The sequence below is a fragment of the Diabrotica undecimpunctata genome, chromosome 9 (assembly GCF_040954645.1).
Source record: "Diabrotica undecimpunctata isolate CICGRU chromosome 9, icDiaUnde3, whole genome shotgun sequence".
Lineage (NCBI taxonomy): Eukaryota > Metazoa > Arthropoda > Insecta > Coleoptera > Chrysomelidae > Diabrotica > Diabrotica undecimpunctata.
In genome coordinates this window covers 39,260,212-39,276,954 of record NC_092811.1, presented here as the reverse complement: position 1 = coordinate 39,276,954, position 16,743 = coordinate 39,260,212, and the positions used below count along the sequence as shown (strand labels likewise).

The 16,743-nt window shown below is 35.8% G+C and overlaps 1 protein-coding gene across 2 annotated transcripts in view; it reads right to left on the bottom strand.

The window, feature by feature from the left end:
* Nucleotides 1-3,878: 3,878 nt before the first annotated feature.
* AlaRS (alanine--tRNA ligase, cytoplasmic) overlaps nucleotides 3,879-16,743 on the bottom strand; it is a 30,791-nt gene continuing 17,926 nt past the window's right edge. For both annotated transcript variants that reach the window (XM_072543309.1, XM_072543310.1), the window contains exons 7-10: nucleotides 13,458-13,711; nucleotides 12,586-12,847; nucleotides 11,326-11,559; nucleotides 3,879-5,015 (exon numbers count right to left, since the gene is read on the bottom strand). In XM_072543309.1, coding sequence (XP_072399410.1) covers nucleotides 3,970-5,015; nucleotides 11,326-11,559; nucleotides 12,586-12,847; nucleotides 13,458-13,711 — 1,796 coding nt within the window. In that variant the 3' untranslated portion in view covers nucleotides 3,879-3,969. The remainder of the gene's footprint in view (nucleotides 5,016-11,325; nucleotides 11,560-12,585; nucleotides 12,848-13,457; nucleotides 13,712-16,743) is intronic.

Sequence of the window (16,743 nt, the reverse complement as noted above, 5' to 3'; positions counted from 1 at the left end):
TAGGAAAACTGACTACTAAAGCAAAGAAACGACCTGTACGCAAGAAAGCTGGAGTTAGAAACTTACATTTTGATGATTCTGAGTCTAAAAGTTATGATAAGAGTAAGCTTTGTGATGATGATGAATTAGATGATGTAGATCTAACATTAGAAAATGAGGAGTGTTTGGTGTGCGGTGAATGCGGACGAGACAAAGAAATTTGGTACCGTTGTGTAATGTGTTCGAATTGGGCTCATTCAGAATGTAGTGGTTGGGACTCAGCAGTTAATTACACATGCGATATATGTGCCAAGGTCGAACGAAAGACAGTTAGAAAGCAAAATTATCTCTTTAATGTTGTCTTTAAGAAATCTGTTTTATTTACAATATTTGCTTTATTACAATAAATTTTTTTTCGAATAAAGATTTATTTATTTCTGCGCAGAATTACCCCGTACTTGGGGGAATACCGCGCAATGACAGTTTTTTAAAGTCAATTTTTTTCTTCAAAATCCGTTAAACTTTAATCCTATTTTTTATGGGAATAGCGTACCCAATAGATACAAGTTTCAGTAGTTAAATTATGGAAGTTTGTTTGCACATAAGAAACCTTTTGTAAGTATTTTACGTCAGGTGCGAAGAATTCCCCCGGTTTCCCCTACTTTCAAAATTAAATAAGAATAAATATTAAGAATTACATCTTACTATGTAATTTTAAGTAAATAATAATGCAGAAATACTTGACTATTTCCTAATTAACTAATTAATACAATGCCCACATTATAGCGGGAAAAACTAACATCGAACAAGTGTAAACTAAACATAACCACAATCAACCAGTAGTGTCTACTGTTAGCACTCAGACGTGTAAAACTACACCACACCTCTCCCCACTAATCTTACAGGTTACCTATCTTTTAAAAATCTAAAATTTATCTAGGTTTTGGAACCCTAGAACTACGTCTTATGACAAGTGGTTTTATCAAACTATCACTCTTTATTGCCGGTTCGAAATTATCATTTTCTGAATTAAGATTATTGCTTATAAAATAAGGCGACAGTTTCTGTTGCCATTTTCTTGTTTTATGAATCAGTTTTTCGAATCGGTAACATCTGAGTAACAGTTCTTACTAGTTCTAGTGATGCCTCACACGTTGCTGTACATTATCTCCTTTTCAACGACACCTCATTTGTATCTCTCGGAATTTGTTCGAGAGAAAAGAAGAATGTTTTGACTATACCCTGTACACGAAGCGACAGACGAAAAGAGTGTCTGTTTTACGATGAAAGATAGGTGCTAGATGGCTTGGACATAGTTTAAGGCTGTAGCCGACAGATGTGATACATTTTATTATACAGAAAATATTTGCTAGATAGAGCTTATGTGTAACAGTAGTAGTAGTAGTGTACAGTTTAGTGTGCGTGTGTGTGTGTGTGTGTGTGTGTGGATGTGTGTGTGCGTGTTTGTGTGTGTGAGAGAGATTTCTGTGATGACAGATAACATTTTGGCAGATAAGAAAGAACTGTGAAAGCCGATTTGACAAACAAATAGAAGAATAACTGTGACGAGCCGAAAAGAAGAATTGTTTTGACTTTCTGACTACATTCTGTATATTATAAGAAGCGACAGACGGAAAGAAGAAGAGGCGATCATATTGGCGGGCTTTGTGACGTCAGTATGCGTGGCTTCGTTCTTATTGGTCGGTGGGCGGTGCGTCTGACGTCAGAGGTTGTGGCAGATGCAAACATCAAAGGATACCGCTTTTTCCCACGATCGGCAAAATTTTCCCAAGCCAAACCGCAGCAACCTCTACTAAGGTCACCTTTCTATGTTTTTACTCTATACATTACATTACCAATCGACTCTATGACCTTCCCTTCCAACCAATTTTGCTTACCGTTATACATTGAAACTTGCACAAGATCATCAGGCAAAAACTGCTTTGAATTAATACTCTCTTTTGGAATTAAAACATAATCTTTATTTATAGATAAACGAGTTCTCAATGCTCTTCCAAACATAAGTTCACAAGGGGTCTTGCCTGTTGATATATGTGGAGCTGTTTTATTACTTAACAACCAACACAACAATTTCTGTTGTTTCATCAAAATCAAACTTACTAGATAACAAAGCTTTCTTAAAAGATTGAACTGCATGATCAGCTTGACCATTACTGGCTGGGTATTTTTACAAAAATTACTGAATTCCTCTGAAATCCACTGAGGCCCATTGTCAGTGACCATCTGCTCGGCAGTCCAAATCTAGGAAACATACTACATAAGCATTTAATTGTCAAACCGGCTGTAGTTTTAGACATTCGAGCTACTTCTTCTAACCAAGGTGTCCCACATGTAATTCAGACAAAAGTTTTTCTCTTAATTTAAAAGGAATAACAGTTCTACCTCTCCGAACAATAACATCTCTGACAATATATAATTCATGTTCTTTACCTTTATATGACTGTAAATCTGGTTCTGCTTTCTTGTCCAACCCAGATGAATATTGTAGCGTGTTTCAATAAAATGAACGATTCGAATTTATATAAATATATTTATTTATAAGTTTACAGCACGATAATATCTTATCAACTAAACTCAAAATTTAAAAATAGCGCAGCTTATATATACAAGTTATTATGTAATAGAATAATCTGGAATAGTCCACCTCTATTCTCGGTTGTATTTGACGTCTCGATCTCCCACCCGGTCGATACATCCAGAAGATTCCCGAACACACATCCTGGTCTCGAGATGTAACCGTTATGTGAGCTACGTCGAAATAAGCAAGTTCGTTACAATCTAATGAAAAGCCTTACTAAGAATAGGATCACTTTGAGTAGCTTTTGCCATTTCATGGTGTGTAACAGGTGGAACTTCCATAAAAATACTGTTTACGCTAGGTATATTTTTATCTGACTCAGTAGGTTCATTTCATAAACTTAACGGGAATTAGAAAACTAGATGGAAAATCACCACTAGTATTAGGCTGTTAGATTCCTGTAATTACATAAAATCGATGCCCATCTATGGGCATGTCCGTATCGTATCAGTTGCATGCTCACTACATCGGTCGTTATTGAGCCTTCAACTCCCATTCGTCATCTTACCTCATCTTTGCGAATTCTCTTTCTGCGAGATACTTCAACTGACACAAAGACGGCCATTTCGACTGCCTCCAGTTTTTTTTTTGTTATTCTCCAAGTTTCTGCTCCGTATAACAGACAAGAGTTTCATATATTGTAATAAGAGTTTCATATAAGTTATATTTCCTTCTTTTCCCTATTTCTTGACTTCAACGTGTACTGTTCAAATATCGTATTGTTTTTCTTTTTCTTCTACTTTTTATATAGACATGACTCTGTCTGTTTATCAATGAGCCTCCAATAAGTCATCTTTCCATCGTTTTCGTGGACGTCTTACTGATCATCTTCCTATTGGGGAATAGGAGCCATCTCTTGCCGTCTTTACTACTCTATTTGTTGCCATTTGATTTATATGATCGTTTCATTCTACTCTTCTATTGGTTACCCAGTTCTTGATAGTCTCCACCTTGCATCTACGTCGTATATCTGTACTTCTAGCTCTGTTCCATAATGTCTTGCCATCCATTTTTTCAAAATTAAAAATTCATACCTATTTTTAGTAAGTAATTCCCCGTAATGCTTTTCCCATTTTCGTGTTTAATATTATTTGAATATTTGTGCTCTTCCTTTCATTAATTCTTAATTTAGTAAGGAGTTTCCATATTTTCTATTAAGGTATCTTGGCATATTTTCTATTCCACATTTCTTTTTGGGCTGCGGCTATTGTTCTTGTTATTGTTTTGAGCTCCAAATATCTGAAGCTGGATCTGGATCTTTATTAGATCGGAAAGGAAGAGGGAAAATATAAGAAATTAATTTTCAAAAGGTAAAACAATTTTTTATTCAAATAACTTAAAAATGTACTTAAAATGCATTATTCAATAGATGTACTGCAATAAATAGACCTTTAAACAAGCTTGGTTTCAGCAAACTTTTTAGCAAGATCTAAAACATCCAACAGAGGTATACTGTTGTTACCTGAGGCTTGAGCAGAATCTGGTTTACCACCACCTTTTCCGCCAACCTTTTTGGCTATTTCTTGGACCCATTCATTTGCTTTAAGGCCTTTTTCTATGGCACCTTTTGGTACGGAAGATAAACAAAATACTTTGTTAGAATCCTCATCAACTGTCACAAATAAGGCTGAAGTTTCGGGGCTTAAACTTCGTACTTGTTTCAGTGCTGAATCTAGAGCCTTAGTATTATTAAAAGCCTTAAGTTCCTTGACCAAAATGGGTATGTTTGGATTTGCTTTCACAAATTCTTTGATTTCTTCAACAACTTGGTTTGCTACTGCTGCTTTGGCAGCACGATCTTTATCGTCTAAAGCTTTTTTCAGATTCTTCAGGATATTCCTTATTTCTTCTTTCTTCCAGTACGGTATTAAGGCATGCGACACTTCTTCAGTAAGTTCTACGATACTTTTGACATATTCTTTAGATTTAGCACCTGTTTTGTCACTATCAATAGTAGATTTCAATTGATTAAGTCTATTTTCTAATAATTCAGTTCTTTTAAGAGCCTTAGTTGCTTCTGGTCCCGTTAATGCAACGATTCTTCTTATTCCTTTAGCAATAGCTTCTTCGCTTGCTATTATAAAGTCTCCTATATGACCAGCATATTGAACGTGAGTACCACCACAGAATTCGATCGAAGTATTATCACCATCTGGGCTGAAAGGATCTTTTTCTAGCTGGTCAACAGGAAGTCCTATAGAAACAACTCTTACAGGATCTGGATACGTTTCTTCAAACACAGCGCGAAGTCCTCTAATAGTTTTTGCTACGCCCAAACTTGAATCCTTGGCGTAGACCTTGCCATTTCTGGAGATAAGTTCTTTAGAGTTTTCCTCTGTCTTTTTAACTTGATCAGTGGTCATTGCACCTTTATTGGTAAAATCGAAACGTAATTTATCTGGAGCTACGAGAGAACCTCTCTGGTCAGCATCGGTGCCTAAAAAAGTAGAAAAAGTCAAATGTACATGTAGCCTTAAAAGAGTGATAGAAAAAATACGTTTGTTAGGATATTAATACAGTATACCTCCTCTATAACGAACACGGTTATTACGAGGTTTCGCTTATAACGAGATACATTAGATGTCCCGTGAAATTTCTATTGAACTATAACCGTCTATAGCGAGGCAAATTTGGTTATAACGCGAGAAAATAAGATCCAAAAACGTGTTTTTTACGTTTTTAGTCCGGTCGTGGCTATAAATAAATACCTTTTCAAACAGCCCCTCAATAAACGTAACTGCAGCCCGCAATAAACTTCTTTACAATGAATAAATACAACTGTTTCACATCTTTAGAAAATATATGATAGAATGATACTGGACCATTTAAAGCAGTTAAAAATAACAGAGATCTTAAAATTGCAGAAGCAATAGTTTATGTTATCCTTGAAAATACGATTTATACATTATGTAGTTGGAAAAAAATATAAGTACAGCTTTTTTGTTTTAACGTATATCATTGATAATAAAAGTAAACAACTCTTTTATGTTTTAATATATTTCATTGACAATAAAAGTAAATAACTTTTTTTCAAAAACGCCATTCAAACAATATTTATTAGCATCTTATATTGCTCCGAATGGCTTCACTATAGGAAATTAATGGTTTAGAAAACTACAGATTCATATGTATGCACAGTATTATGATTGTCTGATATAACGAGATCGGCTTATAACGAGGTAATGAGTCTGTCATTTCAGTTCTCGTTATAGAGGGAGTCTACTGTAGTATAAAAAAGAATTTATTTTAAAAAATTCCTATATTTGTGATATTTATGATAGCAACTGATTGTTGAGTTGCTATTAACAGGTCCTCCCAGATACTTCGTCTTCGTTCCGAACACGTTCTGTGATGTAGCCCGATAGGGTTTTTATTTTAACATAAAGTCCTACCAGAGATCTAAGAGAGTCATTAATATTTATTATCGATAAGTGTCTACCGCAAGGCAGACAATTATTTTCAAAATTGAGGTGTGTCTAATAGCTGGTTTTATACCGTTATCAACTGAATTTAAAAATATTTACATAAATTACGTATACATAGAAAGTTTACCATTTACAAACACAATTCAAAAAATACATACATTTAAAAAAAATTACATGGACAAGTCAGTTTCACTATCACTGTCGTTATCTAGATCTATAATAATTGTTTCCTTGAGCAATCAACCAATTCCCCCCCGAACGGGATATTATTCCAAAGCGACCTCACTAAATTATAAATATTTTTAGTAGCCGTTCCATCCTATATAAGCCGATACAAATTTTTATTCGCTCTCTTTTCAATCGTATCACTACAATCATTCTACAATGAAACTTTAGTCACACAAATTGGTTAGCGTCTTAGCCGTATACAGGGCCACTACCGAGGGGAGCAAGCAATAGCCAACTACACTACCTTGGAAAGCACACAACAGCCAACCACACTACCTTCGGGAAACAATCAGCAACCTTCCATATTACCTTAAATCCACTGATGCATCAGAATATAATTTGAAACCCATTTACCAACCTGGGGACAAAAATGTTTGCTATAATCTAGACCAAAAACCCCCCTTAACCCAACCAACAACCACCGACAGTGATTAACTTCCACAAAGATCGAAGCAATCGGACAGAGCACCATTCTGATGGATGGAACGGTGAGCGGTTTTCTCTTGAATATCCTTAGGGATATTCGAAGAATTTCTCTACTCGTCTCTTCCAGCAGTATGGTGTTGCTTAACGCCCTGGTCTTAATAAGATTAAGACGTAACAAAATGGCGTCCAACCAGCTAAATCCTGTTTATTCTTCCTCGCGCTTTTCTTAGTCAAGATGCAGGAAGTGGAAATTTACTTTTATAGTATTTTGCAGATTTTTATCGCTAACAATTTTTAATACACAAATATGTGTAATTTCATATTTTAAATTTAACTCATTAGTTTTCATATCGATTCTGTTTTTTTTTTTGTAATGACAGGTTCAAATACTTGTTTTTTCATTTTTTTCCTTTGATATATTTTAGAACTACTTAATTGCTTCTGGCTGGTAGAAATCTATATTTAATGATATCTCATAATATTTTTATCTGTATTATGTATTATTAAGATAAATATTTTTACTGCTTGTGATAATGTATACAGTTTGTCCCAAAAATGGTAAACTTTCAGAACTTATATTTTGTTATGCTGAATTGATAATTTTACTATCTTTACTGCATTTTCTATACTATTTGCTATCATTACATCCTTTACTCTTCGTCAGTTGTGAGTTTCTCCTTGTTTTTCTTCTTTTCTCTTTCACTTTTTGCAAGTTTTTAAAACTAGCTTCTCTTTAGTAATCATGGGCCTCCCTCTTAATCCAAACCACCTTAAAACAGATGAATTGGCCTATGAACTTACCATTAAACGTTCTGCAGTTCCCGAAAATGTTGCGGAGCGCAGGAAATCCCTTTGGGGGTTATTTGCAGACGAAAGGAAGACAGCCCCGGAATTTAAGTTGACCCCGGCTTTTAATCAGGATGTCAAGGACGCTCAAAAAACGTACCAGGAATTGAAAAGCTTGGTCGAGGGTTTCACTGGTACGAGCGCAACTCCTAGCTATCAGACCATTTCCGATCGTTTTCACCATCTCTCTGGAAGAGCACGTCGCCTTGCCGCATCAGATGAAGAGGAGGAGGCGATCAAACAAACTTTTAAAATGGACGTATCCATCCTTCTTGGTGAGCTGGAGGAAAAACTAGGAAATCCTCTCGATCAAGAGGAGCATCAACACTTCTCTTCTACACCTATTACCTCGCTTTCCTTTCTTACTTCATCAAAACCTATTCCTGTTCACAAATGGGGAATTAGAAAATTTTCTGGGGGTGACAATCTCATCCCTTTTCTAGAACAACTTCATGTATTAAACATTCTAGAGGATGTAAAGATTCTGATCTTCTACTCTCTGCTGGATATCTTTTCGAAGGCTCCGCCTTCACTTGGTGGCATAACCATTATTTAAAAAAGTCATTTACTTCTTGGGATGATTTAGTTTCGGATTTGAAACAAACCTATCTACCAGACAACTACGATAGAGCCTTATGGGATCAAATTCGTACCAAAAAGCAAGGTCCTCATGAGCCTTTTTTTCTCTTTTATGCCGATTGTAAGGCACTTTTCAATCGTCTTGGAAAGAGGGTCTCAGAAGCGGAGCGAGTGGAAGAAAGTAGGTTAGGCCTTCTTCCTGATTTTGTTATGGGTCTTGATATGGTCCAAACCCCTACTATTGCTGATCTCATTAATGCGTGTAAGTGCATAGACTTCTCGTGCAATTTGTTCTTTCCGCTTTAAACAATCTACTTCCTTACCTCAAAGATTTAGAGAAACATGTTCTTTGAACGTAACTTGTTGGAATTGCCGAAATAAAGGACACGTCTATCAGGATTGCAAATCCGGGACTACTATTTTCTGTTACGGCTGTGGAAAACACCGCGTTACAAAAGCAAGGTGTCCTAAATGTTCAAAAAACGACCACACTGGCGTCACCACCAACCCGCCAGACGACCTTCCAACGCACTGCATTGAAGAAGACCCGCAGATCGACCCAGCGCACCCCGTCGTTAACAGGTCACTCTCTACCTTCACTTACAGCTCTCTCTTCACCTATTATTTCTGACGACCTACCTTTTTACTCAAACAACTTCAATTCAAACATATCTCCACCATCTGTTGCTCACTCTTCACTCGTTGTCAATCCACCTGTCTCTACCATTAACCCGGTATCTTTGGCACATACTATTCCCGTTCGTCGACCTTTATCTACAAATCCACTGTTAAATGTTCGTGAACATGATAACCTACCTACCTTTTGGTCAGTTTTTTTGACGACTCTATTTCTGCTCTTATTGACTCTGGTTCTAACGTGTCAATTTTTGGTTCTCAAGCCCTTTATCTATGGAAAAGATATAAATTGCAGATTAGTTATGACGTTGCGATACACCTAACGACAGCTGACGGTAGCCTACAAGATGCCATTGGCTCTGTTCACGTTCCAGTTACTTTACAGAGAACGGAACGACTCCTTCAGAACGAACTAAAGCTGAGTACTTTTTTATACTTTAATTATTTTATACCGGCAACCGGCAGAATCTTTAAAAATTTAAAAGGCACTTTAAAAATTTATTTTTGTTTCACATTCGTAATAATATGAATTCTGTTTATTATTATTTAATAAATAGATATACCTTTACTATGACTTCGTAAGTTCTTTTTATTTCCTGTACCTTTCTGGGATTGATGTGGGGAGAGAATGAACAGGGAACGAACCCAGGGCTGAGCAGTCGGGCAGAGCACCATTCTGATGGATGGAACGGTGGGCGTTTTTCTCTTGAATATCCTTAGTGATATTCGAAGAATTTTTTCCCTCGTTTCTTCCAGCAGTGTGATGCTGCTTAACGCCCTGGTCTTAATAAGATTAAGACGTAACACAATATTAATGACTCTCTTAGATATCTGGTAGGACTAGACGTTTTATAAAGGAATTTTTTAAATAAAAATTTTTTGTGATACATGATATACGAGCCCCATCCCATATCAGTTAGCCCACCTATGGAATTTGCAGTTTAAGTCGATTACCATAAATAAATTATAGTCAGCATGTTTTTATAAGTTTCCATATTAATTAATATGACATTTTTATTAATATTTATTAAAAACATTACTCTTATGGTTTTTTATTTCTTTTCAACAATAAAAAAAATTCACTAAAACCTGGCCACATACGTCGATTTTTTCATAATTACGTTAAATCCAGAGGTAGCTATGGAAAAATGATATCAAAACAATAATATTGTCAGTTAATGTCAAATGTATTTTGTAGTCTTGTAAACCTTTTTGTCGTTTGTGGATTGTACAATGGGTCGAGGTAAAGTTATTCGATGAGAAAATTTATTAATCATTACTAGATTTTTTAATTCTGGAACATCCAATTCGGAAATCGTGAATGTGTTGCAATTGTCACGCTGTATTTAAGAAATATAGTCAGAAGATACAAAACTACAGGTTCGGTCGTCACAAAACCTAGAAATGTACGAAAAAGTAAAATAACCGAAGCAGGTCGAAGGGCATTCAGATGCATTATACTGAAAAATCGACGAGCAAATTATATGGAGTTAAGCGTTTATGGATTGACGTTATTGGAAGCCACGTTTCTAAATCAACATGTCACCGAGAGGCCCACAAATTAGGATTTTGTACTTATAAAGTAAGTTTTATAGTTGAAAAAATTAGTACGAATTGTTTTTTATAAAATTTTATTTTAGGATAAGGAAAAGCCACTTTTAACATTAAAACAAAAATAGACTAAGATGGTCAAAAAATCATAAAGATTGGACTCAATCGCAATGGAATTCAATACAATGGAGTGATTAGTCCAGATTTGAAGTGTGTGTTGGAGATAGTAGGAGTCGCGTCATTCGCAGGAAAAATGAAGCTTTCCATCCCGACTGTCTAAAGAGAAAAGTCAAATTTCCTGTATCTGTCATGATCTGGGGCAGCATGTCGTCTAAAGGTGTGGGAAAGTTACATTTTATCGATAGGATTGTAAACTTATTTTAGAAGAATCTCTTTTACCGATTATGGAACACCGTTTAACATCAGCGGAAGATTTTGTCTTCCAACAGGACAGAGCAGGTTGTTATACCTCAAAAAAGAGTTTAAAATGGATTGAAGCCCATGGCATACCACTTCTGGAATGGGTTTCTAACAGTCCCGATTTGTTCCCGATAGAGACTTTGTAGTGCGAAATGAAATAGGCTTTGAGAAAACATCCTGCCAGGTCCGTCAACGAATTGAAGGAAAAATTGCAAGAAATATGTGATTTGTTTACATTAGAATTTTGTCAGAAATTGGTAAAAACTATGCCTGGAAGAATTGTGGATGTAAAGGGGAAATAAAGGGGATGTAACTCAGTGGTAAACTTTCACATTTTTTTTTTGTTAATATTACATATTCTATTCGTTTTTTTTTTTAATTTATTATTATTCTGTGTAATAAATAGTTTTTATTACGTTATAAAATATTTTCCATAATTACTAAATTTAAAAATGTTGTTCGATGCATTAAAACTTCTAAAATTTACGCTGCGCTTTTATTTTTGTTCTCTAAAATTTAATTTTCTTATCAATCTAACGTTGGGCCAACTGATATGGGAAGGGGCTCGTACAGCCAACTACAGGAATTGAGTTCCTCGTGGATGATAATATACCTTAGTCACTGAGTATAACGTACCTAGTACTTTTCGCAAAGCGTAATTCAAAACGTGAGTACCGGTATGGTTACTCATGATCAATCGTCTTCTGTTGTTATCAATATGTAGACTAACTTTGTCGCCCTTTTTTAAAGTGCCTTCCAAATTTCCAATATGAATAATATAACCTCCTCTGACTTGCACATTTTTCACTGAAAATTCCACACTTTCGTCCCCAACTTTTACAATGTATCCAGTGTCAAAGATCTGACCACCTAAAAACAAAAACTTTTTATTTAGAATCCAAAAACAATCACGCCAACAAAAATCGCAGACGGGCATCATTTTAATCTAGAGCATATGGTAACATTATGTAAAAGCTTGTTTTAGTCAATATCTAATCTAATAAAAGGCTAGGATGACACGTCAAACGGAAAGACAGTTAGAACAAATATGAACTACCAACTGAAATTGATACGGTTGAGTTATTGCTAATTCATTCTATACTACAGCAAACAAATAAGGAAATTAGTCATACGCGCGATCTCTTAAGTTCAACTACATACGTGGCCGAAGGGCATAAAGGTGAGTGAATATTTTTTTCGCAGAAAACATTCTGTCGATAAATCTCCTAGACAAACCAGATACATTAACCGAAAAAGAAAGTGTTATTTCAAATAACTCTGTACCATTTTATATTAAATGTTACGGAGAATTAAACATGAGTGCAGTTGCGGTTAGAGTGGCCAATGGCTAAGGTTGAACAAGTTCATCCAGGAACTGATAGAGTAGTACGAGTGGTAACAGTCCTCATAAACAATAAAATGTTTAAACGACCCGTATCAAAACTTTGTATATTACCGACTGAAATTTGTATATACCCGACAGTTGAAACCTAACAAAAGAATTCTCTCAGAATGTGGGAAAATTGACCTATTTAAGAGATTACAAAATTATTATGGATATTCCATATTTTTTCCACCCTGTCACCAATTAATGGTCGCCATTTTTGAAATGGCGTAAACACACGGAAATCTAGGGACATTTCCTTAACACAAAAGCTTTAAATGATGACTTGTCATATGATGTCATTTAAAATATCTTATAAAATGACACCCGTCCACAACCTCCGTCATAAAAAACAAAAAACTGGTATCTTGGTTTAATTATCTACTAAATAACTAAATTAAGTTTTATGGTGCAAAAAAGTACTAAATTAAGTTTTATGATGCCAAAAAAGATCTACTTAATTCTCATCGATATGACTGTAATTAAAACTAATTATTATTTTAAGCACTAACCTTGCTCAGCATAAAAATTGGTTTTATCCAATAGTATTCCGCATTCTTGTCCAGTGTTAACCTCGTCAACGAATTCTTTATTGTATCTGAGAGCTATTACTGTCGCCTCACAAGGTTTGAAAGTGTAATCCGAATCTGGGGATTCCGTAGAATCATATGAGTACTTTTCTAAATCATCCGTAGGCGGTACTTGTTTATTTTGAAGTTCTGTGATTGCATGCACGTCTAAGTTAATAGTATCAGCTACACCAGTGCCTTTACCCTTGAAAATAAGTTAATAAAAACAATGACACATGTATCCTACTGTCAAAAATGATGCTACAAAAAAATCACAATGATCAATTGGAGCCTATCAAGAAAAATATGGCAGGCGTTCGGTAAAATGAAAAACTATAGTAGATAAAAACAAGGTCAATGGCCAAATTGCTGTGGTCTGAACCTACGGTCTTGTGGCATTTTTACAGTATCTACTACATATTATTTGATCAAGCTAGTTAAAATGAAATAAAAATATATTGTTATATGAACAAATGTATGAAAGAACAAAATGAAAAACATGTCGATAAGATGCCTGTCATTAAAGAGGTTAAAAATATTAAAGAGAGCCAAAAAAATAACCGAAGTTCACGAAGCGACCCAATATCATCTGAGATGTTCAAATATGGAGAAAATAGCATGCATAAAAAAATGCAGGTATTAATAAAAAAATATGGAACTATGAGCAATTATCAAAAGAATGCTGTGTTATCTTCATCCGCTGCACCACAGCAACAATCGTCTAATAAAGTGAAACGAAGAAATTTTTGAAATAAGGATTATTGCCTATAAGATTTTTATACAGATTCAGAGAAAATTTGTATTATTTTTCTTACCTGTGATGCGATTTGTGCTTGTTTCTTGGATTCTTCGTAGGTTTCCATATCGACCGTAAGACCCTTTTCTTCTGCCATCAATGTTGTTAGATCTACAGGAAAACCGTAGGTATCATATAATCGCCAAGCAACATCTCCCGGTACTACTTTTATGCTGCTGTCCAATTTAGTGATTGTTCTGTTAAGGAGATTTCTACCCCTCGACAACGTTTTCAGAAATTGTTCTTCTTCTTCGTTGATGGTGTCCATGATACCTGAAATGTAAAGGAATGGTTAATAAAACTCCAAAAACGAACAGAACGAGGCAATTTAGATTAGAAATTTTTAGTTATTTGTCCATTAAGATATCTAAGAAATAAAATGTGATTTCCTATTATTATCGGATGAATCCCCGGTATGAAATATATTTTCGACATAATGATGCTATACCACATTACAGATATTACATAGATGGATTGGTATGGTCAAATTAGCAAACTTTGATGTAGTTTTGAGTCTAACTGACGACTTAGAGAGAATCAATCATAAATTATTTTTTGGTAATTTATTTTGCTCACTTCCCTTATCGAAGAACAGCATAAAAGAGATACATGGGCGGCAGGAACTCTCCGATTGAATCGACTACAAAAATGTAATTCTGTTATGAAAACAGATAAACAAATAAAACAAGAGGGTAGGGGAACGTTATCCGTTGCAAGTACTGAAGGTGGCAATATAATTGTTTCTAAATGGCTAGACAACAAGACTATTTACATTGTTTCTAATTGTGTTGGAATAGAACCTCAGAATAAAACAAAACGTTCGTGTAAATCTACTAAGACTACTATAGAAGTGAACAGACCATTTTCTGTTCAGTTTTATAACAAAAACATGGGAGGAGTGGACCTGATGGACCAGTTGTTGGCCCTGTATCCTCTAAGGAGAAGAAAAAAAGACTGGTACATAAGAGCTTTTATGCATTTTTTGGATGTTCTTGTTGTAAATGCATGGATTTTGTACAAGAAAAACGGAAATTCAAAAAAAGATCTACTTGAATTTAAAGCAAGTACTGCCAGAGCATTAATAAATTTGGGAACGCAAATTGAAAATAAATGAGGTAGACCTTCGTCTGGTACACCACCTGGTATTGAAAATAAATATATCTAAAACCCAGATGATGACAAATCTTGTAGTCAGCGAAGATATATGCGTAGGAACAAGATCCATAGACCAGGTAATGGCCTATAAATACCTAGGTCATGAGATTCGCATCGGAAAAGATAACCAAACCGTTGAGCTTCTCCGTCGTATAAGACTGACTTGGGCAGCCTTCGGCAAGCTGAACCATATTTTCAAATCGTCTGATATACCAATATGCCTTAACAGAAAAACGTTTAATCAGTGTGTTTTGCCAGTGTTAACTTACGGTGCCGAAACGTTGACCATGACAAGGAGAACAGTTCAAAAGATCCGTGTGTGTCAAAGGGCGATGGAGCGTGCTATGTTGGGCGTTTCACTACGAGACAAGATCCCAAATCGTCAGCTACGACAAAGAACAGGAGTGGCTGATGCAGTAGAGAGAGTAGCAACACTGAAATGGAACTGGGCAGGTCACGTGGCTCGAATGACAGATAATAGATGGACAAAGCGGATACTGGAATGGAGACCAAGAGATGATGCCTACCGAAGCAGAGGTCGTCCACCAACACGTTGGACTGACGATCTAAAACGTTGCCATAGGAATTGGATGCAAGAGGTACAAGATCGAAATAGATGAAAAATTATGAGGGAGATCTATGTCCAGCAGTGGATAAGCGAAGATTGAATGATGAATTGGGAGCACTGGCCACAACTTGTCCCCGATAGAGATTTGTGGCGCGAAATGAAAAAAGCGTTGAGAAAACATCCTGCCAGGTCCGTCAACGAATTGAAGGGAAAATTGTAAGAAATATGGGATTCGTTTACATTAGAATTTTGTCAGGATTTGGTAAAAACTATGCCTCGAAGAATTGTGGATGTCATTAAAAATAAAGGGGATGTAAGTCAGTGGTAAACTCTCACATTTTTTTAATTAATGATTATTCAGTTTAATCAATAGTTTTCATTACTTTATAAAATATTTTCTGCAATTAGTAAATTCAAAAATGTTGTTCGATGCGTTAAACCTTCTAAAATTTACACTGCGCTTTTATTTTTGTTCTTTCAATTCTAAAATTTAATTTTCTTATCAATCTAACGTTGGGCCAACTGATATGGGAAGGGGCCCGGAAGCCTACACGCTAACACGTGACGGTCACTTGCTTGCGGTGCATTCGTACTTCTCTCGTAGTAGCGCAACGCTCGTTATTTAATAGTCCCATCCGATAAAGCTGTAAAACTGTTAGAATGGTAGTAGTACCTGCGATAAATAGACTAAGCAAAGTGGTGGAAGTTAAAGGATGACGATTTGGTAAGAGTCTTCAAGAATAGAAGAGTTTGAGGAAGAAGGTAAAGGTAAATAACTGGTGCGAAGCCAACAGCAAAGTTGTGGTACGAATGGGAGAGGAACAGCTAGGAAAAACATCTGATAATGGGACTAGTATAGACAAAGGAACTTGGTGATGAAACGATGAAGTGCAACACAAGATTAGGGAGGAGAAGGAGGTATGATAAGTATAAAAGGGAAGAAGATAAGGATGCATACAAGGTAACAAAGAGGGAAGCAAAGCTCTCTGTAGCTACTGCTACGTAAATATACTGCCCACAGGATACAGGTTGCTTAGTATAACTGGAATCGAATTTAAATGAGCGGGATACTCTGTGATCAAAAAATCCGGGAAGGTCTGAATGGAAAGATATACAAGAGTGTGGTGAGACATGTGTTGGTGTACGGAGGTGAAGTGTGGCCTGCAAAGAGGGCTCAGGAAAAGAAGATACGGGTAGCTTAAATGAAACTGTTACGGTGAATGTTGGATAAGACTAGAAGGAACAAGATCAGGAACAAAGGGATTAAGAAAAGACCAGGGGTGACTAAAATTTCAAAAAAGGTTCAAGAACAAAGACTGCAATAATTTGGTCATGCCAGACGTGGAAAAGAGAACTATCTAGGACTAATGATCGAGTTGTGATAAGTTAAGGGTAAGAGAGTTAGAGGAAAACTGAGAAGATGAAAAGACTGTGTGGCAGAGGACTTAAGAGAGAAAGGTTTAAATGAAAAGACGCGATGGACAGAAATGAGTGACAAAGAAGAATAAGGAACAGCGACCCCAAAAAAGGGAAAAGCTGAGAAAGAAGAACTTAATTATTCTGGCCAAGGCCAAGGGAGGGA